We start from the raw sequence: 27,283 nt of genomic DNA on the forward strand, positions 1-27,283 counted from the left end.
TGTAAGGCTTATAGAAATGGATGTCAGTTATAAGGTGGGTTTCAGCTTTGGGGCTGTGTTAACGTCCACTTCTGGCCTGGGGAGGGGACTGTTTTATGGATTTGGAGGAGGTGCTCATTAGCTTTCCTGCCATTTTAATACTCCGGAGAGGTGTCATATTAATTCCCTAAATAAATACCAAGAATAAATGTCTGTGCAATGAAATCCTAAGGAGAGTCAGAGTTTAAAGTCCATTTACATCAATGCACTGTTTTAAGATTGCACTGCTGACATGCTGTGAACACCTTTATATCTTCTATACACAGCTTGGGAATAGCATAAAGTTAAGGACTGCCTCCTCCCATACAAACTCACCTGTCAATTCCAGGTCTCTTTGAATGCCTTCCTTTAGCTGCCCTGACCACCTGAGGATAGTTGGGCAGTTACCCCAAAATAAGCCCTTCTCAGTTGGGACACCAAAACTTTAGAAATCCCTCCCCAGGGAGATTTCTGTGTCCCTCTGCCACCATCTTCCACCGGTAGGGGAAGACTTTTGGGTTTCATTTGGCATTTTAAGAAAATCTTTAAACCACCCGCGGCGCCGCGGATGCCGCGGACTAAATAAAGCAGTAAGGGCTTGGTGGGAGGAGTTAGGGCGGGCTCTGTCCGGGATAAAAACTCGGAGGAGCGAATCAGGAGCCACGAAGCGGCTCCTGATTCACTCCTCCGAGTGTCAATCCTGGACCAAGGAGGCAATGGGGAGGCACGCGAAGCGCGCCTCCCCATTGCCTCCTTGGCCGCCGTTCCCTCCGCCTCGATGCGGGGAGGGCGGCCCTGCTCCTTTTTCCCCATCGAGCCGGAGGCAATGGCGGCCAAGGAGGCAATGGGGAGGCACGTGAAGCCGCCCAACTCTGCATTCTCCCGGCCGCGCCACGTCACAGACGCGGCGAGGTTGCCCCAGCACCTGGGAGAAGGCTGCCGCTAACTCGACATTGCCGTCAGGGCCTGCCGCCTTCTCCTCACCGTCGCTGCTGGAGCTCGCCGCCTTGGCCGCCACTCCCGTGACGTGCCACGTGGCCGGTCGCCTCAGGCCCGCCCGCAGCCAGCGTCCCCGCAGTTCCCAGCCCATGAGGACATGACGCCGCCAGAGACAGGTAGGCTGCTTCCCCCAATCCAGCGCCGGCCCTGCTTCAGCCTTCTGTCATCCGCTGGGGGAGGGGGAGAGCATTAAGGCTTCTGCAGCCCCCTGGACCCAGTCCACGCAGAAGCCTTTGGCAGTCGGGCCCGGGTCCTAGGGCATCTAGCGCCCATTTTATTTTCAATTAAAATGAGCTTTAAATCTAGTTAAATTTATATTTCAGTTTCTATACCGCCACTCCCAAATGGTTCGTGGTGGTTCACAAGAATCGGGAGGAACGCCCAGTAAACTCTTCTTGGCCCTCCTCCCCAGTCGTACAGTGTGTGTATGTCTATTTGTTTTTATTGTTTCATTACCTATTTCTACATACATTTAAAATGCTGTTTTAAAACCTTGATGTTCGCCCTACCTTGGGGAGCTTATTTGAGTGGAGAGGCAGCACAGAACTTTAAAAAACAAATCTTACATTCCTACGTTTACTTTTTGTATCTGAAGAAGTGAGCTTTGATTTTTGAAAAAATTATGTCCTGGATAATTATGTTGGACTTTCAGGTGCTTCTGGACTTGAATTTTGTCCAACAACTGCAGATTCACACAGTTACCAACCTCATTCTGCTATCAAGCGCTAGAAAACACTATTAAGATGACTACTGCACATCAAAAAGAATTTATATTGTCATTTAATTCATCTGGAAAGGTATACTCCACCAAAGCAGAAAAATATGTCCCTCCTCCCAGTACTATTCTGCAGATAACTGTGGTTGTGCATATGAAAGTTTTGTGTCCAGAGGGTCTCCGACAGGCCCTGATGTAGTGGTTTTATATTTACAAGATCGCCCTGGGAAGGGTCAGCTTGATGGAGGTCAATCTAAGGCCAGCTGCTTGTGTGCTATGAAGAATTCGTTCTCCTCCCGTTGGAGAGCTCCGTGAGATGGAAAGTCTTCTAGGAAGCAAAAGTTAGAGAAAGGTTTCCCTCTGGAAATCTCCTGAAGACAACTTGTGAGAAAAGAGTTGTAGGTGCCAGGGCAGAAACTGAGCGAAAGGGATGGATGCCTTAACATGAACACAGGAGGGGGCTCACCGGCTGTCAGACTTAATAAGAAGCTCTCCTTTGATGTAGGGGGGGGGGATCCTGAAAGCAGCAGTGTTTGTTTAGCTGATAAAGCATCCCATAAATGCACACATCACTTATAGCAAAGTACGGTATATAAATAATAAGAAGTACGTCAGATCTATATCTCTATGTAAACCCTATTTAATACTATATATGTATAGCGTTACAGGATATATATTATACTAGTAGTAATATACAATGCCTATTAAGAAGTAGCACGCTTAATGTTGTGAAGCAAGACTGCAGAATGCAAACAAGGCACAGAACCATTTTTTTAAAATAAAAAGAATGGAATTAATTCCCACCCTCCCCACTCCCCGAAAAATGTCCATTTATATGATTTGCACTGCTAGGAGAAAAATCACAACCAGCTACCTTTAAAAAAGATATATGGTATCTAGCGATCCAGCTCTGAGGAAGCTCACGCCTTGAATAAATCTTGGTTGGTCTTAATGGTGCCATTGGACTCCAATGTTGTTACACACAGATCCATCCCGTCTCCAGCGCCCCAGTTTCGGTCCGTTTTATTCAGTCGTAAATCTAGCAGCGACAAATCTCTTTCATTTTTCACTTAAGCAGTCCTCCCTCCCCCCCGGATTTTGCTTCCCCAACTTCTGCCGACTCTTCCCCTCCCGCCTCCTCTTCTCGCTCCTGCCGCGGCTGATTGAAATGTGTTCTCCAAACACGATCCTACCTAATCTCGGCGGTGGGTTGGCTCCTGCCCCCCCCCCCCCCCGGCGGCGTTTCCAGTCCCTGGGAAACTGCGATCCATGGCATCGGCATTTGACTAGCTGCAACCCCCCCTCCCCTCCCCTCCCCTTTCCCTCCCTCCCTCCCCCCGGCCTTGTCCCCGCCCCTTCGGCTTAGCCTCCTCCCCTCGCTGTGTCTCCGGCTCGCAGTGCCTCGCTTCCTCTCGCCTCCTAAGGCAACTTTTGCAGAAAGCCCCAACACTGAGACAGACAGACATGTTGAGCTGAGAGCATCGGGGGATCGCTGGAGCCCCCCCTCCCCGCCCCCCAAATCCCCAGTCCGGGGGGACCTCCGCCCGCCCGCCTCCCCCTCCCCACTTGACCTGTCCACTGGGCGCCGACGGCCCCCCCCCCTCTCCTTTTCCTCCTCCTCCTCCTCCTCTCCCCCCTCCTCCCGGCTCGGGCTTTCGGCTCCCTTCGGGGCGGCTGGGGTGGCGCGCTGCATGGAGGGCTCGGTGGGGCTTTTTCCGCCGGCCTCCCCCCTCGGCGCCTGGCAGCCGTGATGCAGGAGGCAGCTGGCCGCTTCGGCTGCGCGGAGAGACACAGGCGCAAGATGGCAGATTTCTATTGAGTTTAAGGGGGGGGGGGCTGAATCCTGCTTCATTTTTCCTCCGTTGCCATGAATAACAGACATCCTTGCACCGATGGCCCCCATGTACGAAGGTAAGGCAGCTTTCGGGGGGGGGTCTCTTCCCGGGGCTGGCGAATCCAGGCTGCCCCCGGGATTGGGAAAACCGGAGGGGGGGGTGGATTGATGACCATCGATCTGGCACCCCCCCTCCCCTTCCCTTGCTTCATTGCTACAGGAGTTCGTGGGGAATGTGTGCGTGCGGGAGAAGGGGTGTGTGTGTGTTGCGTCTGTGTGTGTGTGCTTGTGTCGGTTTCCCGGCGCCGCTTTTGTGCGTTCCCCAAAGAAAACCCAGAGAATCGCTTCCTCCCCGCTCCCCACCAGAGGGAAGGTTGGTGGCTGCCGCTTCGCCGCCGCCGCTCCCCCCTCCCCGCCCCCTTTCCCAGATGGCCTCCGAGACCTCTCGCTCGCCGCCGCTGGCCAGCCGAGCTCTCCGGCCAGGGCGGCCGCCGCAAGCGGGCAAAGTCCGGCCGCAGTCAGAACAATGAAATTGACAAGGCTGCTGCCTGGGCCGGCAGTCCGAGCCGAGCCGGCGGCGCATCCGTGCTGGCCGGGCGGAACCTCCCGCGCCGACGCGGCTCCCGGACCCGGCACTTGCAGCAGCGGCCGGGTCTTTTCAAGCACGCCCCCCCCCCCCCCCAAATACACACCCCGGCAACTATGCCGTAACCCACCCACCCCGGCCGCCTCCTCCTCTGCCGATGCCTTCTGATGGCATCGGCCGCCTTCCGAGGGGGAAAATCCCCCTACAGGTATCGAGGCTGGACAGCCAGGGAGGCAGGTTATTTGTGCGCGGCTGTGCGTCGCTTGCTCGGCGGCAGCCGGGTCGCCCTTTCAGTTTCGTGCTAAAACAAGCCGGGGCTTGGAGGGAGGGAGGGAGGGAGGGAGGGCGGTGACAGCGAAGTGCCCGAAGTTGGCGGTTCAGGTTTGGGGGCGCGACGATGCCTGGCGCTTGGGAACCCGCCTTCTGGGAAAGTCATCCATCCATCGGGGGGCCTTTGGATCGTGTTGCGCGGGGCGCTTTCCCTTCGTCCGGAGTTGGCGTGGATGAAAGAGCGTTACATAAATGGCACAAGACTAACGAGGCTTGTGATTTTTAAAGCCGGGCTAGTCGTCGGCGTTTTGCTGGCTGGTTCCGTTCCCGAATTGCCCCGTCCGGTGCTTTTTATAGCGGAGAGACGGGGAAAGGGTTCCGTGGTCGTGCCCGGGCGCAGCGCTGGTGGGTGGGTGGGAAGCGAGGCTTTCCCCCGTACGAGGAGGAGGCGGCGGCGGAGGAGGAGAGCGATCGAACTTGTGTTTTTGCGTGAACCACTTTCCTCGCCGCTCTGAAGTTCCCGATCCGCGAGACGGATGAAGACCCCCCGGGGTCGGTTTTGGAAAATGCGCGGAGTGGGGAACGCCGGAGCTCTTACGAGAGGAAACAAATGCGGCGCTTGCTCGGCAGACGCGGACGCTGAGCTTTCGCGGAAAGAAATGCATTTATTCCTTTCCCAGGGTTTTCCTCCCACCCTCCCCGCTTCTAGAAGGAGAAACCTTGCGGGTCAGGAAGGTGCCCTGTTTGGAATGGAAAGCGAGGATAGAATTAACACTGGGGGAAAAAAAAGGAACCTGCTGCGGCTGCCCAAGAGTTATATTTGTGTGATTAAAAACTGTGTGTGTAAAAAGAGGCCAGGGTCTGCGGCGACTGGAACAGCCTGGCGTGTTTAAAGGCTCTTTCTCTTTAAACGCCTCCCTCCGGCGCCCTCTGCCGGGCGAAGGGGCGGCCGCGGGGTCTATTCTGGGAAGGGAACTATTCTAGGAAAGTGGGAAGAGAATGCCTGTGTCGTTTCAAGAAGCGCTTCTGGGTATGGGGCGGGGACGCCTCTTTTTATTGGCCTGATTGTAAACGAAGGCTTTGGGATGATGTAGCGCAGGGGTGGTCAAACTGTGGCCCTACAGATGTCCATGGACTACAATTCCCATGAGCCCCTGCCAGCTCATGGGAATTGTAGTCCATGGACATCTGGAGAGCCACAATTTGACTACCCCTGATAGTGGTTGACTTAGGAATGGGGATCCCTGGCAAAAAGGAGCCCTCGCCCCACTGAGATTGAGCACTGCAGGTGGAGAAATACCTTTCCCCTGTTTCCTTGGGCCTGATCTCCAATGGGAACAATTGCAAGCTAATTTTTCCGTGCGAGGAAATCCACGCTTGTTCCACCACGCGGAGCCCTTCATGGACCTCGGTCCTGATCCTGAGAAAGAGAGGACCAGTTCCCATGGAGGCATGTGGCTGGCCACTTGATGAATGGGATGCCAGACGGGTGGCTGGTGTGTGTGAGTGGCAGGCCAGAGGGTCCCTGTCCCCGCCCACAGAATGCTTTTTAGCAAAGTGAGCTTGATTACGTTCTGCAGCTGGTTGTTTGGGGCTGGTTGGCACTTGTGTGTGCCTCCCTTCATTTCCCTAAGGGGCAGCAGAATATGTGAACTGCCCCCCTGAGAAGCACTGCGATGATGTAAATGGGGGGGGGTGGTAAGAAAGCTGGGTCCTTTTACAGTGCAATCCGCAGCAGAATGACTTTCCTTGATTGACTTAAGGGACTTGGATGCATACGAACTGTACTGTTGGGTCATTTCTTGACGTTGCAGCAGTTGACGGACAGACGTGCCCATATGAACAAGGCATAGTGCAGAAAACAAAGGGAAATACAGCGAATATGGCAACACTTGGGACACTTACGTTAAGACTGCTGAGCCAGGCCGTGTGGACCTAATCCACGTTGCAGTCTTATGCTGAGCTGCTTAGACTGGAGGAACTGCACAGAATAGCACCACATTGACTTGTTCTGTTGGTTTCAGTAGGACATGAAGAATGACTGACCTTGATTGGGTTTGGGCTTCTTTCTTAAGAGATTGGCTGTGGGTCAAAGATGCTTTCTCTGCTGATGGCCTCTGCTGAAGGTTCTCAGGTGGTGAGAAGGACCAGTCTGTGCCTGTGACCTGCTGCCAATCAGAACAGACCAGTGTTACCTGTGATTACATGATGGCTAGCCATGCTGAGAAATGGACAGCAAACATCCTTGCCAGAAGAACATACTTTGCTTGAGCTGCCTCAGTGACACATGAGGAGAGACTGCTTGGATCATTGTAATGTTCCCTGGTCACGTTTGTTGTGCACACAGTACCAGTACCTTGTCGATCAGCTTTGTGCCTGTCCTCTAGCTGCTTGGTCATTCTGGCTTTGGGCAGCTTTTGTCCACTCCAGGAACTAAACGGACACTTTCTCCAAGAGTTTGTCTCCCCCGGAATCATAGTCATATTGTTTATTAGATTCAAATGGGTAGCTGTGTTGGTCTGCACAATAAAATCAGAGTCCAGTAGCACCTTTAAGACCAACAAAGATGTATTCAAGGCGTGAGCTTTAGAGTGCAAGCACTCTTCCTCAGACTAAGAACTCCCTGTATGACAGTGGCAATATATAGCAAATATTAATTCTGTTAAATTAGTAAACTGTGTCACACATCCAAATACAGCCATAGGATAATTCTTTGCCAAAACAGCCAATCAATTCCCTGGAATTCAGCTGTAATTCACAAAAACATAGGAGAAATAAAACTCTGTCAGCGATCAAAGGCTTCCGCCCCACCATTTCCTGTTTACCCCATCTGCCAACATACAAGTGTGAAACATTCCTGTAAGGGTCTATTAGTTATTGACTATTAGTGTGTGTCGTGTAGCCAGGAGATCCGAGGACCATCTCACAGCCAGCCAAGGGACGTTCGGAGATGGTTTGCCCTTGCCTGCCTCTGCGTCATGACCAAAGCATCCCAGCATTCCCTGGAGGAACTCCATCCAAATCCTAGGAGGTCTCCCATCCAAATACTAGCCAGGGTCAGCCGTGCTTAACGTCCGAGAACTGATGGGATTGGGCTTGCCTGGGCTATCCAGGACAGGACATGGTCATCTGCCCTAACCTTTTCACCACCTTGCATAAAGTGTGGACTCGTTCATCACCCATCCTCTCTTTGCAGTTGCACGGTCCTTTAAATCAGAGGTAGTCAACCTGCGGTCCTCCAGATGTTCATGGACTACAATTCCCATGAGCCCCTGCCAGCTAACGCTGGCAGGGGCTCATGGGAATTGTAGTCCATGGACATCTGGAGGACCACAAGTTGACTACCCCTGCTTTAAATGACTGACTTCAGATAGATTCAAGTGGGAAGCCATGTCGGTCTAAAGCGGCAGAACAGATTTACAGCCCAGTGGCACCTTTAAGGCCTCGTACCTGAGGAAGTGGGCGTGCACACGATAGCTCATACCTTGAATAAGCCTTTGTTGGTCTTAAAGGTGCCGCTGGACTGTAAATGTGTTCTGACTTTAGAGAGAGCACTTTACCTGCATTCGGCGCCTGCACCGTGAGCGCCATCCCTCCAAACCCCGTGAGCAGGATGCGAACTGAGTCAGCGGACGTTCGAGTGTAACTGTGACTGATGAACCCTTTCATTTCACACTCTGAAAACCAGGAATCTGCACATGGATTGGCTAGAATTTATTTTGCTCCTAAGATTTTTGAGAGCCCTGAATGCTTGGCCTGTTTCATAGCCATGATCTCAGTTCCCCTTATAGCAACACTGTAAGGTAGGCTAGAGTTTACTGTCCCCATATTATGGAGAAAGGGGCTGAGAGAGTGTGGCCTGTATTTTTGATTAAATGAGATTTGGACTGGGGCTTTGAGCATGCATCTTCAAGCACTATGCCGCAGGACATGGATGGAATCTCTCCCCCACCCATTCCTTGCTGTTCCGCTGCATGACCCCCTGCTGTTTGGGATTTGCCAGACAGTCCCCTAATCCGGAAGTTTTCAATCTGTAGGTCACGATCCAAAAGTGGGTCTCAGCTCCCTTGCAGATGGGTCACAGGGCTTAATCTCCTGAGATAGGAAATGCTGCGGGGCAGAAAGGAAAAGAGAGAGTCGTTTTCTCACCCTCCTGCCTGCTTCCTTTTCTTGCCCTCCTTTCCTCCTACCTGCATCCTCTTTCCTCCCTATGCGCTCAAGCTCATTCCCAGACAGAGGTGAAAGTAGGTTTGTCTGCTGCAGGATGAGAAACTTCTGGAGATTTGGGGGTGGAGCCTAAGGAGGGCAGGTTTTCGGAGTCTGCCCTCCAAAGCTTCAGTTTTCTCTCTGGGAACGGATCTCTGCAGTCTGGAGATCAGTGGCAATCCTGAAAGAGCTCCAGGCCCCACCTGGAAGCTGGCAGCCCTGAGTGATAGACCCACTGCCTCTAGGCCTGCGCCGTTAGCGGCCTAGAGTTCTGTTGTGGTGGCCCTGAAAAGGTTGAGCAAATTCAGACCTGGTTCCCACTTCAAAGGGGTTGAGAAGCAGCCTCCTCATCTCTCCCAAACCTCTTTGGAAGTCCGTGGGAGAGAAATGTACTAATTTAAAACGACACCTGAAATCCTCTGAGCGCCACGCGCCCCTTGCCGTGCTTCGTATGTGATCGGAAGCAATAGGCATGAGGTCAGAGCAAAAAACAATATTTCTCCTCAGACCGAGAGGAATGACTGGGAGTGTTGTTTAAATGCCCAAAGTGATGTCTCTTTTCAGCGGGAAGAGTTTTGATCCACTGTTGCCCGTTCCTCGAGTTGAGGGAAGACATTGCTCCTCGGACTTTTGCAAACTGGGATTGGAGTTGAGTGAGCATGTGGGAATGTGCTCATGGGATGTAATTATTATAAGGCTGGCTGGTGCTGAGTTCCTTTTCCGATCCCACCTCCTCAGTTTTAGCTTCTCAGAGTATTCACAGCTGCTAGATCGCCAAAGTATTGGATCAATACCATTCTCTAGCCTTTTCCAACCTGTTGACTATGGAGGTACCACTAAAATATTTTTTCAGGCTTTGAGTACCAGGATGTGATTTTATCTGGCCATTCCCAGCTCCCCGGTAGTGACAGGAGCCTTGGGTGGCAAAGGTTTAAATAGCTGGGGCCCTTCTCCTTCTCACCCCTCCAGCCCCATCATTGGCCAATTTGGGAGGGGGGGGGGGCTGATCAACCTGCCCAAATAAGGGTAGAATTTTTTAAAATTAAAACTTTTTCTTTCCTCTTCGTTCAGAGCCAGAAATGACAGGCTAATGGTGGGAGGGCTCTCCCCAGATGAACCCCCCTCCCCATGCTGCAGTTCCATGGAGGGACCTTTGTAGTGCTGTATTGTACCATGGTTAGGAAACCCTGCTCTGCTATGTAGCAGAACACCAACAGGGTCAACATTCCTGCAATAAGAAGCTGATGCTGTTAATTGAACACGTTAATAACTCAGTGGTCAGTAAAAGCCATATTTCCCCATTCCCCAGCAATGTTCCACTTAAGCACAGTGCCATAGAATTTCAGGCAGTTCCTAGAGCTACCTACTGTCACTTCTGGATAGTACTGGGAAGTGATGTACCAGCGAAGTGACTGACAGTGGTTTTATTTTTATTTTCCTCCCAGTACCATTCCAAGCAGAGGTGGACAATAGAGGCCTCCAGCCATCATGGGAAGGCTGGCAACTCGATTGCTCCATTATGTCCCCGTTTAACCATCCGGACTGTGCAAAACAGCCTTGCACTGGTTGAGGGCCATAAACAACCCGGTGAACTCATAATAACTAGATATGCCGCAGGAGTGGCTCTGAAGGCTGGCCTTCCATGCTGACTAAGAGTGTGATCTATGAGCTGGAAAATGGACCTTTCCTTCTGCTAGGTCAGATCAGTGGTAAGGTACCAACAAGGCACAGCAAAACAAGTCAAGGGGAATTAGGACTCCTGCTATAGTGGAAGACTTTCTGATGATTACCTCCACCCCTTGCTGGCATTTCACAGACCTGCAGAGGAAAAACAAGGTGGTGGTGGTGGGGATGCCAGCATTGTACCAACAGATGATGTCACTTCCAGCAAAAAACTGAAAGTGACATAATTTGTTGGAGCAGCACTCTAGGATTCACCCAAAACTCTATGGCAAATCGAAGTTCACAAGGCTTGGTTTAGTTATTAGAGACTTTATTCTTAACCAAGAGTTGGACGCATGTTTAGCTTTATAAGCAGCAGTGGAGCAGAATCCAATATGGTTTTACAGCAGCCCTTGAAAAATCAATAAGCCAGATTTCAGCAAAGCTATTTTGATGTACATCAGCCAGAACAGAATGACCCAACGAGTACAGCCTGCAATGGAAGGATGGCTTTAAACATATATCCCTTGCTTGCTATATGTACTGTTCAGTCAGTGTTCCTAGAGCACTGTTCCTTCTCAACCAAGGCTTTGTGAAACCTTGGGGTTTCTTGAGGGCCCTGGAAGGATTTCCCGGATGGGTGGGAGTTAATTCATTTTTTGATATATTTTTTACATTTGTTAAACGTTTATCAGTGATATGATTATATATGGTCATGTCATACCCCTCCCAAAATAGCCAGTGATGGGCCTGGATGGAGTGGGAAAAGGAGGGGCCCCAGGTAGCTGTGTACACAGCTATGCTTCCCGACAATATTCTTTTACTTCTACTTCTACGCGCCAATTCTGGGGTTTCTTGAAGCCTAAAGAATGTTTCAGGGGTTTCTCAATGGTAAGAAGGTTGAGAAAGGCTGTCATTAAACACAGGGAAAATAGGTAGTTAACAACAGGCACTTGAGGGGAAAGTGGGCAGCCAGCCTGGTGTGGTAGTTAAGGCCTAAGCCAACACTGGGGAGCCCCATGTTCAAATCGTCCCTGATCCATGAATATCGCTGGCTAGCCTTGGGACCACTCACTTGGGGCCAATAACTTTTGCCCTGCGTTTCAGGTGTTTACCTGGGTTTCCCACAGCCACATAGCAACTGTAAAGAGGGGTGGAGCGTAGAGTTGGGCACTTTGGTGTCTGATGTGGCCATTTGCGCCTGAAGCGGCCAGCACACACACGCCCGCACTGCTCCTTCCCCCCACACTGCATGACGGCTGCTTCGGGCACGAAGCTTTGTTGGTCTTAAAGGTAGTGTTGGACTCACATTTTGTGCTGCTACTTCAGACCAACACAGCTACCCACTTGATGTATAGTTTGGCTCTCCTTACAAGGTTAGTGATGAGCTGGGATTCTCTAGAGATGGGAAGGTACAAGGTGGCAATAGAGGTCTTGAATCTGAGTTTATGCAATATTGCGCACAATCAGTTTTATGCTTATTTTGTGTTTTTAGTGCGTGGAATTTGACCCAGGAGGAAACTCTTCTGGAGGAGAATTTTGGTTCAGAATAGGAAATTCCAGACAGAAATTTGATGAAGCAAATCTGTGAGCAGTTTATGCCCCGGTGTAGGCAGAGATTAGCTGTGCACTTCTGTTCAGAGTAACTAAGTGTCCTAAATAAAGTGAAGCCCTTCTAAGTCCGTTGACTTCAATGGACATAGGAGAGTGTGACTTGCCTTAGGATTGCTCTTTGAGTTGCCTTTCAGGTTTCTGATCGGCTTTTATCTCAGGGTGTGTATCAGCTGTACTTTGCTGAATGATCAAACCGAGCAGCATCACTTCGATTCTAGGCCCTGTGGGTGTGTCAGAGATGTTTGTGTGCTTTAATCATTGTTGGCAGTAGACAGATCATCATGCAGTGTTTTCGGTTCTCCCCCCCCCTTTTGCTTTGCTTACTGCTTCTCCTTGACAACTTTTATAGCAATTTACAGTATATTTTTAGCTGCAGTAGGTGTATGTGGGCGGCTTGTGGAATTAATATCTGTAATTTCTGTAAATTGTACACAGCGTCTCTGACATCGTTAGCATGTGGGATAGGCATTATCTTAGTCACGAGGGACGGTAGGACCAATGTGTGCCGCTTCTTGTAATAATGCTGCATGAACCTCAGGCTTTATAACCCATCAAGGAATCGTTTTCTGGTTTCGAGGACTAGATGTTTGAAGTGTAAAGGCTGAGATCTAGACTAGATGTTTGGGCAAGGACAAACTCAAGTCCCTAGTCAGAAAAAACAAGCAATTGTAGTCCGATACCCAGAAACATCTAGAAAAGCAGATTGAAGAATCTACCTTGTCTTGGTTGTGACACTGGCTTGGATCACTTGAAATAGCCAAACCATAGCTTGACCATTCCTGTCAATTCTCTATTTCATGCACTCTCCCCACCCCCCCATTCATGTATCTGGCGATGTGCCTGGATTACCCTTTTCTATTCATTCCACTGTCCCTATATTCTTTCCAACTCAGTAACAAAAGCTGGTGTTATACATGGGAAGGGGGTTGTTGGAGGCATAATAGTTACCTTGGCTCCTAAACTGTTCTAAATTAAAAAGTATCTTCTGGGGGGGAAAAGAGGTTGCTTTGTCCTTCTTTCTGCTGATCTCCTGCACTGGCCAAAAGAGGGTTGGAAGATACTGGAAGGAATCCATTCAACAGGTTTTTGATTTCCTTGTGGTTTCTTAGCCACTGTTCTAATTCCTGATGCTCTGGTACACTGGGTTCAGTTTCACCAGTTCTTTCCTAGAGGCTGCCCCTGGTTGTTTTCTGGATGAGATATCTGGCTCCATTTGTTCTACACCAGCCAGCTTGGTATAGTGGTTAGGAGCACAGATTTCTAATCTGGCCAGCCGGATTTGATTCCCCAATCCTCCTCCACGTGCAGCCAGCTGGGTAACCTTGGGCTTGCCACAACACTGATAAAGCTGTTCTGACCGGCAGTAATATCAAGGCTCTCTCAATCTCACCTACCTTACAGAGTATCTGTTGTGGGGAGAGGAAAGGGAAGGCAAATGTAAGCCGCTTTGAGCCCCCTTCTGGTAGAGAAAAGCAGTATATAAGAACCAATTCTTCTTCTTCTTCTTCTTCTTCTTCTTCTTCTTCTTCTTCTTCCACTGAAGCGCTGCAGGGGTCCTTGTGCACAGGCCTTCACTGCAGCTCCATTGTCCTCCTCCTCAACTGCACTAACTTTCCTCCCAAATTGTGTCTCTCTTCTCTTTCTCCATCTTCCCCCTCCAGGTGTGGCTCCCTTCCTTTTCCCTGTCGCAAGTATGCTGGAAGGAATAGTATGTCACTTTTTTAATAATCTGCTGATGCCAGACCAGGATATCTTGGACCCAGATGATCCAGACTATCCTGATGTGGCCAAGTTACGAAAGCTAAGCAGGGTTGACTCTGGTCAGTATTTGGCTGGGAATCCATCAAGGAATACTCAGGTTATAATGCAGAGCCAGGCAATGGCTGGCAAACACATCCAAATGTCTCTTTCCTTATATACCCTGTTGGGTTTCCCATTAGCCAGCTGTGACTTGATGGCAAAAAAATTAAAAACAGACTAATTCCAGAAAATTTTAAAGGGAGTTCTCCTTTCCCATGAAAATGGGATTTTGCTTCTGCAGTAGGCAAACAGGGAAGGATATCTGTAGAAGGCAATGAAGTAGTGTTGTGTTGTGCTTCTCCTGTTGCTGTTTGTTTTTTCATTGGACGATGGCAAATCAACTAAGGATATGTGCTTGAGCAGGTCCCTAGCTGTACCTGCCCCTGAGGCTGGCTCTGGTGACCCAGGCCTGAAGGTTAATAGCTGACTTCCACAATACAAATGATTAATCAACAAAATGGCCAGGGAGGTTCAACTGCTGGGCCAGAACATGCATGCAAAGTTTTTGGAATTTACCTCTTTTAATTAAAAAAAAACATCCCATGAACTCTCAATTTGCAAGCATTAACGAAATCAGCTCATCAAATGAGCAACAGGCAGAATTTGCCCCCCTCTAGATGTGATAACAGTTCTGTTCTGTCAAAAGTTATTTGTTTCAGCCGGTTGCTATAACAATGAAAAGAAAGGGGGAAGAAAAGAAGCCAAACTTAAAATAACAGCAAGGACCAAAAATCAATACAACAAGGGAGCAGGGAATTAAACCCACCTGATTGCAAACAAAAGCATCAAAGCCATCCTATATACACAAACAATGCCTCCTATAAAACAAAGCATCCGTAATCCAGCCTGTGTTCAGGAACAATGCTCATCAACAGGCTTCCAGATTACAATCTGCTAAGAGGAGAAACATAATAATACGAAGCCACAAATGGAAAGCAAAAGTAACCACAACTGGAGTGAGCGCTCGGTTTTCACAGGCTAACAGGTATGCTCTTTGCTGTTGATTAGACCAGGGGTAGTCAACCTGTGGTCCTCCAGATGTCCATGGACATCTGGAGGACCACAGGTTGACTACCCCTGGATTAGACTACAGTTCACAATCTTTCAGTAAATGGGGAGGAATCCTGTCCAGTGTGTTTGCAAGAGGTAGAGTGAGGCAACCTGTTGTGGGGGAAGTCTTTTTGGTCCACGTGGCCACCAAGCAAAGAGAAGGCAAGGTACGGAGGTGAGAGCACTGTGCCAGGAGCAACCTGTAAGGCTTACAACATTCATTCGTCATGTTATCCTCATCGGCACAAACTTGTGAAGTAAGTTAGGCTGAGAAAGAGTGACCGGCCCAAAGTCACTCAGTAAACTTCTTAGCAGAGTGGTGAATTGAATTTGTTCTTCCAAATGCTAGTTGGGCCCTCTAGCCGTTATGCCAGCCTTTCTCAATTTTTTTACCATTTGGAAACCCCTGAAACATTCTTCAGGCTTTGAAAAATCCAAAAAATAGTGTGATCATGCAGAGTATGGTTGGGAAGCATAGCTGTGTACATGTCCACCTGGGGCCCCTTCCCTTCCCACCCCCTCCAAACCATCATTGGCCATTTTGGATGGGGAGGGGGTCAATATGATCAGATATGATCATAAGCACCCAATAGCAGATGATACCACTCTAATGGCAGAAAGTGAAGAGGAACTAAAGAGCCTGTTGATGCGGGTGAAGGAGGAGAGTGCCAAAGTTGGCTTGAAACTCAACATCAAGAAAACAAAGATCATGGCATCCGGCCCTCTCAATTCCTGGCAAATAGAAGGGGAAGAAATGGAGATAGTGACAGATTTTATTTTCCTGGGCTCCAAGATCACTGCAGATGGGGACTGCAGCAAAGAAATTAAAAGACGCTTGCTCCTGGGGAGGAAAGCTATGGCAAATCTAGACAGCATCCTAAAAAGCAGAGACATCACCCTGCCAACAAAAGTGCGTTTAGTCAAGGCTATGGTCTTCCCAGTTGCAATGTATGGCTGCGAAAGTTGGACCATAAGGAAGGCCGAGCGTCAAAGAATTGAGGCTTTTGAACTCTGGTGCTGGAGAAGACTCTTGCGAGTCCCTTGGACTGCAAGGCGAACAAACCAGTCAGTCCTAGAGGAGATCAGCCCTGACTGCTCTTTAGAAGGCCAGATCCTGAAGATGAAACTCAAATATTTTGGCCACCTCATGAGAAGGAAGGACTCCCTGGAGAAGAGCCTAATGCTGGGAGAGATCGAGGGCAAAAGAAGAAGGGGACGACAGAGAATGAGGTGGATGGATGGAGTGACTGAAGCAGTAGGTGCAAACTTAAATGGACTCCGGGGAATGGTAGAGGACAGGAAGGCCTGGAGGATCATTGTCCATGGGGTCGCGATGGGTCGGACACGACTTCGCACATAACAACAACAACAAGCCAGCTTGGTGTAGTGGTTAGGAATGCTGACTTCTAATCTGACATGCTGGGTTTGATTTCCCATTGTTCCCCATGCAGCCAGCTGGGTGACCTTGGGCTCCCCATGGCACTGATAAAGCTGTTCTGACCGAGCAGTGATATCAGCCTCAAGTAGCTCACAGGGTGTCTGTTGTGGGGAGAGGAAAGAGAGGGTGACTATAAGTCGCTTTGAGACTCCTTCAGGTAGAGAAAAGCGGCATAGAAGAACCAACTCTTCTATTTCATGCCAGGAAACCAAATACATTGCACTTGTAATCTTTATATAAACAGCGGGTTATTTAAAAAAAATCAAAGTCATTGTTTAGGTTTCTGGATTTAAAAGAGAATAAGATGACTAGACTTCCAGCTTGCTGTAGTGGTTACAAGTGTGGACCTCTAATCTGGTGAGTTTGGTTTGATTCCCCGCTCCCCCACATGCAGCCAGCTGGGTGACCTTGGGCTCGTCACAGCACTGCTAAAGCTGTCCTGACCAAGCAGTAATATCAGGGCTCTCTCAGCCTCACCTACCCTGACCATCAGACAGCCCCCCTCCATTCCTGTATACCCCTCAGTGTTTTTACTGGACATAGCTTGAACTTGTATGTGAATGTACAATGAGCTCCCCTCCCCCTTTTGATGGCATATCTGGAAAAAAACCGAGTCTTTCATTGAAATAAATACTGTTTGTGTCCTCATTAGAACTGCAGATCTGTGTGACTGCTGGCGTTTATATTTTCAAAGGGAGAAAAGTTGCCAGTGTATCTTTGTTCTAGTTCCCTTTAAACACAACTAGGTCTTTTTTGTATGTAGTGCAGCCTTACCCCAATTAAATATAATAACACCTCCCGTGTTCTGCCTCCAGACTGTTCCAAAATGCAGAGCTGGGCTGTCTGTCGTGCTCAACAGCCTCTCCCTTAACGTCCTGCCTAGGGATGCCAGTCTCCAGGTGGGGCCTGGAGATCCCCTGGAATTAGAACTGATCTCCAGGAGCTAGAGATCAGCTCCCCTGGAGAACATGGCTCCTTTGGAGGGTGGAGTGTCTGGCATTATACCCCATCTCCAAACCCTTTCTTCCGCAGCTCCATCCCCAAAATCTCTAGGTGCTTCCCAATCCAGAATTGGCAACCCTAATCCATCCTGATAAAAAGTTCTGTGGAATTTAGAAGCTTGGTCACAGCCATGCGCTGTTTTAGTTGATTCGAAGAAATGTAGTGCTGTTATGAAATCTTCGGGGCTTCCACTGCATTGCTCCGCATTTGATTTCTCCTTATTAAGGCACACAACTGGGAATCGATCCATATTGACCCAGTGAGAGGGAGAGAGTCTCTGGAAAGAGTCATTGACTGTGGAAATTTCCTCCCTTTGGTTGTACAGTGTGGTTCGCACGTGAGCATCATCCAGGCTGGCTGGCTTTTGCCAGTAGTCGCCTTGAATAAAGGACTGATGCAAATCTGTACACTTACATTTTTATTGTATCCACTTTTTAAGCGACTACCTCTATTGTGGGGGAGATAAATATAAAAATCATGAGAATTGTTCACATACCGAAAAAAGGATTAGTTGCTTGGCAGGGATATTATCATTGCAGTACGGTTCTCAAAAATAGTGTCAGCGTCTTGAAAAGCCAAGATGTTATCTTTGTCTTAAAACTCTTAAATAGCACAATGGCAATTAATAATATTTTGTAAATCCTTGGGGGGGGGACATATAATCTGTAAAACAATAGCAGCAAATGTTGAAGACGGACACATAGCATCAAATAGCATTGTATACAATTACACTGGAACAAAAGAAATGAAGTAGAAAAAACAGTCAAGTTTAGGGACCAACTGTCCTGAACAATACAGGATATATTTATTGTAGAGAAAGTCTCAGTTCTGGAAACTACACTCACCATAGCCTTTTTTTTAGATGTTCAGTGATGTGTTCTGGAAACTTGTCAACCACGTATATTGTGAGTGTGCAGCACCCCACATTCTTCCAGATAAATAAGTCATCATATTATTTGAATGGGGGCAATGCATGCTATTTACCATGAGCATTTGGACCTCATACACATGAACACAAACCCTGAAAAAGTCAATTAACATTTACCTAGCACTGTAAGTCCATAGCCGATAGGGCTGCCAGCCTCCTGGTGGGGCCAGGAGATTTCCCAGAATTACAACTGACCTCCAGATAACAGAAATCAGTTCCCCTGGAGACCGCTCTGGAGGGTGAACTCTTAAGGCATTATACCCCGTTGATGTCCCTCACCTCTGCAAACCCTGGTTTCTCTAGGCTTCACCTACAAATTTCCAAGAATTTCCCAGCCCAGAGCTGAAAGCCCTAATGGATACATATTTATTATTGATTTGTATTTCAAACATGTTTAGCCCACCTTTCCATCTAACTTAGGGTCCCCAAGGTGGCAAACAGTAAAAGAAAATTAAGGCAAGATTAAAAGCACTTATAAATATATTTAAAAAAAAATTAAAACAGAACCCATGAATGGGAGTAGAAGTCAATGAGAACCAGAATCAGTGCCCCCTATTCAGGCATCATGGCAGTCATGCCTGTTAAGAAGATCTACATGTGACAGGGATCTAAACATCCAGGCAGGATTTGAGGATCCCCTTGATAAACAGCTCATCACCAGACTACAGAGATCAGTTTCCCTGGAGAAAATGGATGTTTTGGAGCAGGGGTAGTCAAACTGCGGCCCTCCAGATGTCCATGGACTACAATTCCCAGGAGCCCCCTGCCAGCATTTGCTGGCAGGGGGCTCCTGGGAATTGTAGTCCATGGACATCTGGAGGGCCGCAGTTTGACTACCCCTGTTTTGGAGTGTGGATTTTGTGGCATTGTATCTCAGTGAGGTTCTTGACTTTCCTCGGCTTCACCCCCAAATCTCCAGGAGTTACTTTGCCAGGAGCTGGCAACCCTACAGTCACATGCATAGTTCTTGTGCCTGAACAGAGCGCGTGTCGTACACTCTTCTCTTGAGAACTGAACTCAGAAGGAACAAACACTTCTTGAAGGGAACACTGGCTGTGAATCTGTGGCGTTATGAAGCATTCTTCTCCCTTTGTCTAGAACATTTTCAACTTGCAAACCAATGAACCTGTGTGTCTATGTGTGTGTGTGTGTGTTTTGAACAACCCTGTGCTTTACAAACTGTGCTTGTTTTACATTGTACAAACAGTTCTTTAGACAGCAACCAAACGAAGGGCAGACAGCTCCCCAGAGGCCTGGAGGGTGGGCCGAGGTCCACCCTGGCTGGTGAGGGAGTTATGTGTCTTTTTTGAAGGTCAATAGGAAGAGGGAAACTGTCCTCTCTTTATGGGCCTGGTTCTTCTCCCTCAAGAAAAGGCCTCTCCTCAGGCTAGGAAGGCGATCCTTTTCATGAAGCTTCGGGGGTTAGGGGCACCAGTCTTCAGGTGTAGCCTGAAAATCTCCCAGTGTAGGGATGCCTGCCTCCAGGTGGTATCCAGGGATTCCCTGGAATTTGGCAGGGGCTTATGGTAATTGTAGTTCATGGACATCTGGAGAGCCACAGTTTGGCCACCCCTGCTCTATGGCATTATGTCCCACTGAGGCCCCTTCTCCTGTGAAATCCCAGCCTTCTCAGTTGGGTTGCCAGCTCTGAGATGGGAAATACCCCAAGATTTTGGGGGTGGAAGCTGGGTAGGGTGGAGTTTGGGGACAACAGGGTACAGTGTGGCAGAGTCCACCCTCCAAGGTAGCCATTTCCTTCCGGGGAACTGATCTTGGTCATCCGGAGATCAATTGTAGCAGCAGGAGATCGACAGGTGCCACCTGGAGGTTGGTAACCCTACTTCTCAGGCTATCCCTCCCCTCCCCCCAAAAATCTCCAGGAATTTCCTGGCCTGCGGTTGGCAGCCGTATCAGATGTATAAGGTGGAATCAATGCAGGGAAAGACTAGACTTAAGAAAAATGGGATTCATTTATTGTGTGCTCAGACACAGAAAATGATCTAATAACTCCTTCCTGCTCCTGATGACAGCAAAAATTTTATTCAGGGCTAAAAGAAACACAAAGCGAAAGAAATCTCAGGAGCAATGAATGGGAGGGGAAGCAAATGAAGACAAGCCCAGTTCTGCTGAGGGTACAGTTGTAGGATTGTATATTTAGGTGGAGGGAGCACAGAGAGATCTTTAAGAGGGCCAGAGAGGTGTAATGCAGTTATTTATACTTACTGTAATGGTCTTTCAAACATCGCTGCGGCTTGCTGAAGCTAACTGTGGGTTGCTGATATTATGGATTGTTTTGCTGACTCAGTGTTTTTAAAAATTAACTGAAGACTATTGTTTGGTGTTTTGGGTCGGTCATTCCAGGCTGCTCCTTTGGGTTGTTGCTCCTTTAGACTTCATTTATAGGTGGTTTGCTTAGTTTTCATTTGTTGTTAACCAGTTCTTTGGGCAGTAAACTGCATGGGGTATGTTTACCCTAACAGGATGGCCAATGCTTTGATATGTTTTTTTGGTCAGATACATCTGTTGTCCTTGAACAAAAGCACTGGAATGTATTTCAAATGGTTAAAAAAATTGTAAAGACAGTTTTCAGATTTTTAATCAAAGGTGAGCTCGATATAGTTTTAAGAAAATTAAATTAAACTGCAAGGGAGGAGATGGCAGGATAATGCTGTCACTGGTAGAACCAAAGGCCAGGAGCTGGTTGACTAAACCTCAGATACGGCAGGCATAAGGGGCAACCTCACCGAGCTAATTGCCTAGAGCAGGGGTAGTCAACCTGTGGTCCTCCAGGTGTTCATGGACTATAATTCCCATGAGTTCCTGCCAGCAGGGGCTCACGGGAATTGTAGTCCATGAACATCTGGAGGACCACAGGTTGACTACCCCTGCCCTAGAGGGCAGTTTTGGGGCAGTTGGTACCCCTCCGTGTGGAGCACTTGCCCCTGTGGCCCATTGGTTCAGATTGCCCCTGGCTTGACTTTGTTTTGGTTTTCTGCTTGTTCCTTCTACTTAGGATTGGTCTGTTCTCTTAGATCCTTGGCCACCAGCAGGGACTGGCAGATCAGGCTGCCAGATCCATGTTGGGGAACTCCTGGAGATTTGAGGGTGGAGCATGGAGAAGATAGGTCAGTGGGGTACAGCACCATAGAGGACACCCTCCAAAACAACTATTTTCTTCAGGGGAACTGATCTATGTAGCCTGGAGATCAGCTGTAATTCCAGGGGATCCCTATGTCCCACCTGGAGGTTGGCATCCCTAGTTTGGATCCAGCCATTTGGGGTTCTGCAAAGACTTAGCACCTCTTGTGAGACTCATTCAGAGGGGCTCCAGACTTGGTGAACATCTCAGTTATGGCTGAAAGCTTGTCCATAACAATGCCAGCGATGACAAAACTAATTTGCAACCAGGAGACATGCAGTGAGTCTTGGCTGATGCATCATTCTAGGAAATGGTGAGGCACCATAGCAAGAAGAACTGAGGAACAAATTCATCGAAATGCTTATGGGAACTCACAAAGATTGGGAAGACCCAGGCAGATGAAGTCAAATCATGTTTAGGAAATCTATAAGAGTAGTGGGGACATTTTGGATTGTTGGTCAGTATTAGATGCTCCCTTTGTATTCTCACAGAGTCAAATGGAAACTACGGATTGTGGCTTTAACCCATGTCTACGAAGAGCTCAGAATAGAGTATGTATTTATTAGAAATGTTAATGAAAGCCCAAGAACAGGTTCAGACTCCACATTGTGACAGCTACAAAGGAGCTTTTTGGATGTGTTGGCCAATAAATCGTTTTTGTAATAAAAGCTCTGTGTCAAAATTAGCAACAACTTGGAATTAATATGAATATATAGTCTTTGACTTCTGAATCCTGATCTGAAAATTTTGACATAATTTTCTGTGTTTTTTGTGTGAATCTGTTTACAAGTTACTTTTACATTGTTCAACACTGTGTGTGTGTGTGTGTGTGCATTTTGCAGTGCCTGTGTTCTTGTCATGGCTGGAACTTTTGCAAAAAATGGGCTTAATTCTTGCATTTTGTATAGTTCTGTATAAGAAACATGTCTATGTATGCAGTCTTTCAACAACGGAAACAATGATGCAGTGGGACTGTGAGAAGAAGCATGCATGCTTAAAATCCCATGAGGCTCTAAAATGAAGATCTGAAAATATTGAACCAGTCTTTGAGTAGCCTAGAGAGTTCCCCTTTTTTCCTTCAAATTGTGTAAAGTTTTACTTGGTTGCAAAGTCTATTCATTTATTTACTGTGTTCAGCTAATAGCGTTCCTTCCTCACTGAAGCTCAAGGTGGTTTATGCAGCGTGAAACAATGCAACCAGATAACACGAGACATCTAATAAGCAAAGCAATAGGACTAAGATTTAGGATTGCCAAGTACCCTTAGCAACTGGCATGTGGTGGTGGGTTTTAGCAGCAGCAGGTAAGGCCTATGCCAGCATCTCAGCACTGCAACTAACAATATAGCAACGTATTGCTGGTGACACCCTGGCATTTGGGCCAGAGGTGATGTCACTACACTGCTGATGACAAAGCTGTGTATAGGCCTTCCCCACTGCTGCTAAGTCTCCCTGTGGGCTAGCTGATGGGGGCAGGAGAAGAGGGCCAGGGGGTGAGGAAATCCCTCTCCCCCAGTAGGGGGAACCCCACTAAGATTGCAAAAATTGGAAATTATGCAAAAAATATCAGACATGGAACATCAAGCACTGCAGAAACTGGGTAATACAAAAGTAGGAAACAATGCAGTAAAAGCATGATAAGAGATACAAGAGACATGTAACTCACACATAAACAGTCGCACAGCCTACAGTCCTGTTCCTTGAACGGCTGCGCTTTTTGTAGGCGCTTAACCAAGTACCATGTGTGGCTCTTAATACTAGATTTTCCTATTGCAGGGGCTTCCAAACATTAACTGGCGCAAACTAAAGCTAGGTCTTATTTTCCATCTTTGTGCCACCGAGCACGGCTGAGGGATGACAGTCCACATCCAAAAAATGACACTGTGGTTACTCATGGAAGAGGCGTGAGGCAGCAATGCACACTGGCGTAATAAGGGCTGGAAAATAACTGGTTTCTGGAAAATTGCAAAGCACTTCTGAATGGGGGAGTTTTTGAAACACAGTTAAAGTTCATGGCACAGAAGCATTTTATATGGACTGAGTTCTCTTCTTGGTTACCGAAAGCCACCGGCTGATTTCCTCTAAATATTTGTCATCGTTGGAAGGTCTGGGTCTTAACAGCAATTTTTAGGTGGCTTTTCTCCTCTCTTTTGACTTTATGCCTTCCCTTCCTGTTTGAGGCATCCATAATCCTTCCAGTGTGACATCATGGTTGTTTCCGTAGCAACAGATTATGATATTGGAACAAAGGATAATGTCAACCAGGAGGAGGAGATAGGTTACAGTATTTGTGTGTGACGGTGCATAATAATATCCCTGTATCCAAATATATTCCTAGGACAGTCAGTCTGATTTCCTTTCTGTCTCATCTCCCTGTAAGAAAAGAAAAGTGCCGGGAGCATCTGTTTACGGCTGATATCCGTAGGAGGAAGTCGCATCATGCCAAACCTAATTTAACTCAGTTGCAAAGTCAAAGTTATGTATTATTTATCTGGATTTTTAGTCATTTCTAGGAATCCTAAATTAAGGTTCGGGACTTTGTTTAATGGGAAGAAGTAACGCCTCTCTTTGCACTGGGCGTGAAACCAGTTTATGGCTTGCCTGTTCGCGGAAAAGCGGCTGGACCAGGGGTAGTCAAACTGCGGCCTTCCAGATGTCCATGGACTACAGTTCCCACGAGCCCCTGCCAGCGAATGCTGGCAGGGGCTCTTGGGGATTGTAATCCATGGACATCTGGAGGGCCACAGTTTGACTACCCCTGGGCTGGACAAACCTACAAAGCACTCAGGTTCTCACCTGCTCCGTAGCTGTTTGATTCTCAAGCCAGGCAACACATTCCATCTTTAAGTGTAGACCTAAAAACCTTTTAGATGTGCGCTTAAAAGGTACGTGTGACTGCGAGTGACATGTTTTGCAAACTGGTATATGATAAAAGTACACATATCAAGGCGCTGCAGTTGGCCTGTTCCTTCTCACTGACTGTACGGTGGTGGAAAGTGCCATCAAGTAACAGACTCATAGCCAGCCTGCAAGGTGTTCAAGGCAAGAGCTTTCAGTGGTGGTTTGTTACTGCCTGCCTCTTGGTCACATCCTTGGTCTCCCATTCAAATACTAACCAGGGCGAACTCTGCTTAGTTTCTGAGATCTGATGAGATAGGCCTAGCTTGGGCTATCCAGACCAGCATCTCTGAGTTAGTACTCAGTGGCAAATCTGAATTTGCATTGGTATAATGTGTCAAGGACTGGTAGTGCTATATTGCTGTTTCCCTTAAGAAATCTGAAGCTCCCCTCTTTTGGCTGTCTCGGTGATCATGAAAAATCATTGGAAAAGACAATAATGGTAGGAAAAGTTGAAATCAACGGGGGAAAGGAAGGCTTGACATGAGATGAATTGATTCAGTAAGAGAAGCCATAGCCCTCAGTTTGCGGTGCCTAAGAATGGTTGATAATGATAGGGTGCTTTGGAGAATGTTAATTCGTAGGGTCGCCGTAAGTCGGAAGCACATAATACACAGACATGTCCATGAAATGGAGCTCAAGACTGGGTTGAGCAGATCGAGAGCCAGTTTGGTGTAGTGGTTAGGAGTGTGGACTTCTAATCTGGCATGCCAGGTTCGATTCTGCGCTCCCCCACATTCAGCCAGCTGGGTGACCTTGGGCTCGCCACGGCTCTGATAAAACTGTTCTGACCGAGCAGTGATATCAGGGCTCTCTCAGCCTCACCCACCCCACAGGATATCTGTTGTGGGGAGAGGAATGGGAAGGCGACTGTAAGCCGGTTTGAGCCTCCTTCGGGTAGGGAAAAGCGGCATATATGAACCAACTCTTCTTCTTTTACTCTTCATCATGAGGTGGAGGTATACCGATTTGCTTTCAGCCATTTCTTCCGTGGGCCTGGGATTTGTGACCACCTTTCATTCACTACAACCTCTTTTAAGTTTGCCTCATGGAAGGGAATTCTTAGCTGTCGCTGAAAATTCTGCGGGTCTGTGGCACAGGTTGTCCTTTGGAGTGGAAAAACCAAACTTCTGTGATTTTTTAAAAAGGCTTTTAATATTTCTCCTGAAGATAAAGGTTTTTTTCTAACCAGATTACTGGATAGGGTGATAGAGATCACATTCTGCAATTTTTTACTGTGCCGGTTATGTCTGGGTGATCCTACTTCATTTAAAGCATATGGATTGTCATGATAAAAGAACATGGGTTTAAATTAATTCCAACTGAGGTGTGATAAAAGGTGTCTGTTTTTGTTGTTGATTTTCATGGAATCATGGAGCTGGAAGGGGCCATGCAGGCCATCTAGTCCAACCCCTCCTCCTTTCAGGATCAGCCTAAAGCATCCAGCATAAGTATCTGTCCAGCTGCTGCTTAAAGATTGCCAGTGAGTGGAAGTTCACTGGTTAATGCTCAGCATAACTTTAGATCCCATCCCTGATAACGTTGTATTCCTGTCGGCAATCATAACACGACCTAGTAGAACCTTTGACTAGTTTGCCCAAAAGCTACCAAAACTTAATTTCATCACTTCCTGGGCTAGCAGTAGGAGCAAAATATTAATCAGATTATTCAAATGTTCTTTCCTTGGCTGCCAACATTCGGATAATCTATATTGGGCGCTCTTCTGTTCTTTCCATAATTCTTCATGTTGATTGGCCTTCAACTGAATAAAGAAATTGATGAGCCAGTCTGTTGGAAGAGTAGCAGGAAAGTAGTGCAAAGAGAAGGGGATACAAATGTAAATGCTCCTCCTCTGACTTCATAAGAAGCTAAAAAAGACAAATGAGGTGTCATGAATTATTCACTGGAAGTCCTCATTAGCTTGCCGTTTGTTTTCATATCATAGTGGTAATGCCTGACAATGCTTACAGTCGAATTCCTGGGGTATCTATGTCATCCTTGCAAACACCAAGTGAATGACTTCTTAGGAAAGCTGTGCCATTGTATGGCACTGATCATTTGTTATGGATGACTGGGTGATGAGCAAAAGATTGCAAATTGTGTTTCACTATATTACTTACAATATAATTCTGAATGTGTGGGAGGGAGGAGGGAAGAGAGAGATGGATGAATATATTCAGATTATAGAGAGAAGAATACAAGTTAGATTCAAGTGGGTAGCCGTGTTGGTCTGAAGCAGCAGAACAAATTTAGAGTCCAGTGTAACCTTTAAGCCCAACAAAATTTTATCAAGTTATGAACTTCCATGTACATGCATGCTTCCTCAGATACATTGCTTCCACTAGAGTGGTATTAGTGTTTACTAATTCCTTCCCTCTTTGTTCTTTGTTCCTTGTTCTCTTCTTTGTGGTGTACCTTCTCCTGATTGGTTGATCAAAGCCAAGCTCCTAAAAGGAAGCATACCCGATAGACCCTGGGGTGGCCTTGTTGGTAGGGATAACAGTGTTGTTTGTTTTGGGGTTAAATATTGTCTAAGAACCTATTGATGGAATGAGAAAATCAGAATTCTAGTAAGAGGCTGTCAACAGGTGTACATTTCAAAAAAGAAGGCTAAAGCAGTCCTTTTGAGTCATACCAGAGTGGTGGTATTACTGGCCTAAAGCTCCTCACACCAAGTCCAGGGCATGGGGAAGAGCCCCTCTATTTTGATATTAGAAGAACATTGCTAAAGGGTATGTCGGGTTTATGATAGTCTTGAGCTGAGTCAGTATTCTAGAAGGAGCTGGTTTAATTACAGTTCTATACATTCTGGGCTTTGTACTCGAATGGCAGGACAAAGGCCCTCTGGAATAGAGAACCACAGAGTGGTTTTCAGCTATGTCAGCATGGGAACCCATATTGCTTTTTTTCTGAATTACGGACCATCTTGCATGTAAAGGCCTAACAAGATATGATGTAGGGCAGCCTTTCTTAACCTTTTACTGTTGAGAAACCCCTGAAACATTCTTCTGACCTTGAGAAACCCCAAAAGTGGTGTGATCATGCAGAATATGGTGGGGAAGCATAGTTGTGTACATGCCTACCTGGGGCCCCTCCCCTTCCACCCCCTCCAGGCCCATAATTGGC

General features: G+C 47.5%; 1 protein-coding gene and 1 long non-coding RNA gene across 2 annotated transcripts in view; one reads left to right on the forward strand and one right to left on the reverse strand.

Moving 5' to 3' along the window:
* Positions 1-1,798: 1,798 nt before the first annotated feature.
* On the reverse strand, positions 1,799-2,970 carry LOC143839128 (uncharacterized). Its single transcript, XR_013231624.1, has 3 exons — positions 2,926-2,970; positions 2,607-2,771; positions 1,799-2,060 (listed from the first exon to the last, which is right to left on the reverse strand). It is a non-coding gene; the product is annotated as an uncharacterized LOC143839128 (long non-coding RNA).
* A 159-nt stretch (positions 2,971-3,129) lies between these two features.
* The window catches only part of HIPK2 (homeodomain interacting protein kinase 2), a 185,887-nt gene continuing 161,733 nt past the window's right edge, over positions 3,130-27,283 (forward strand). Inside the window, exon 1 of the mRNA XM_077339791.1 lies at positions 3,130-3,643. Coding sequence (XP_077195906.1) covers positions 3,625-3,643 — 19 coding nt within the window. The 5' untranslated portion in view covers positions 3,130-3,624. The remainder of the gene's footprint in view (positions 3,644-27,283) is intronic.

Source organism: Paroedura picta, chromosome 5 (assembly GCF_049243985.1).
Source record: "Paroedura picta isolate Pp20150507F chromosome 5, Ppicta_v3.0, whole genome shotgun sequence".
In the NCBI taxonomy this organism is placed as follows: Eukaryota; Metazoa; Chordata; class Lepidosauria; order Squamata; family Gekkonidae; genus Paroedura; species Paroedura picta.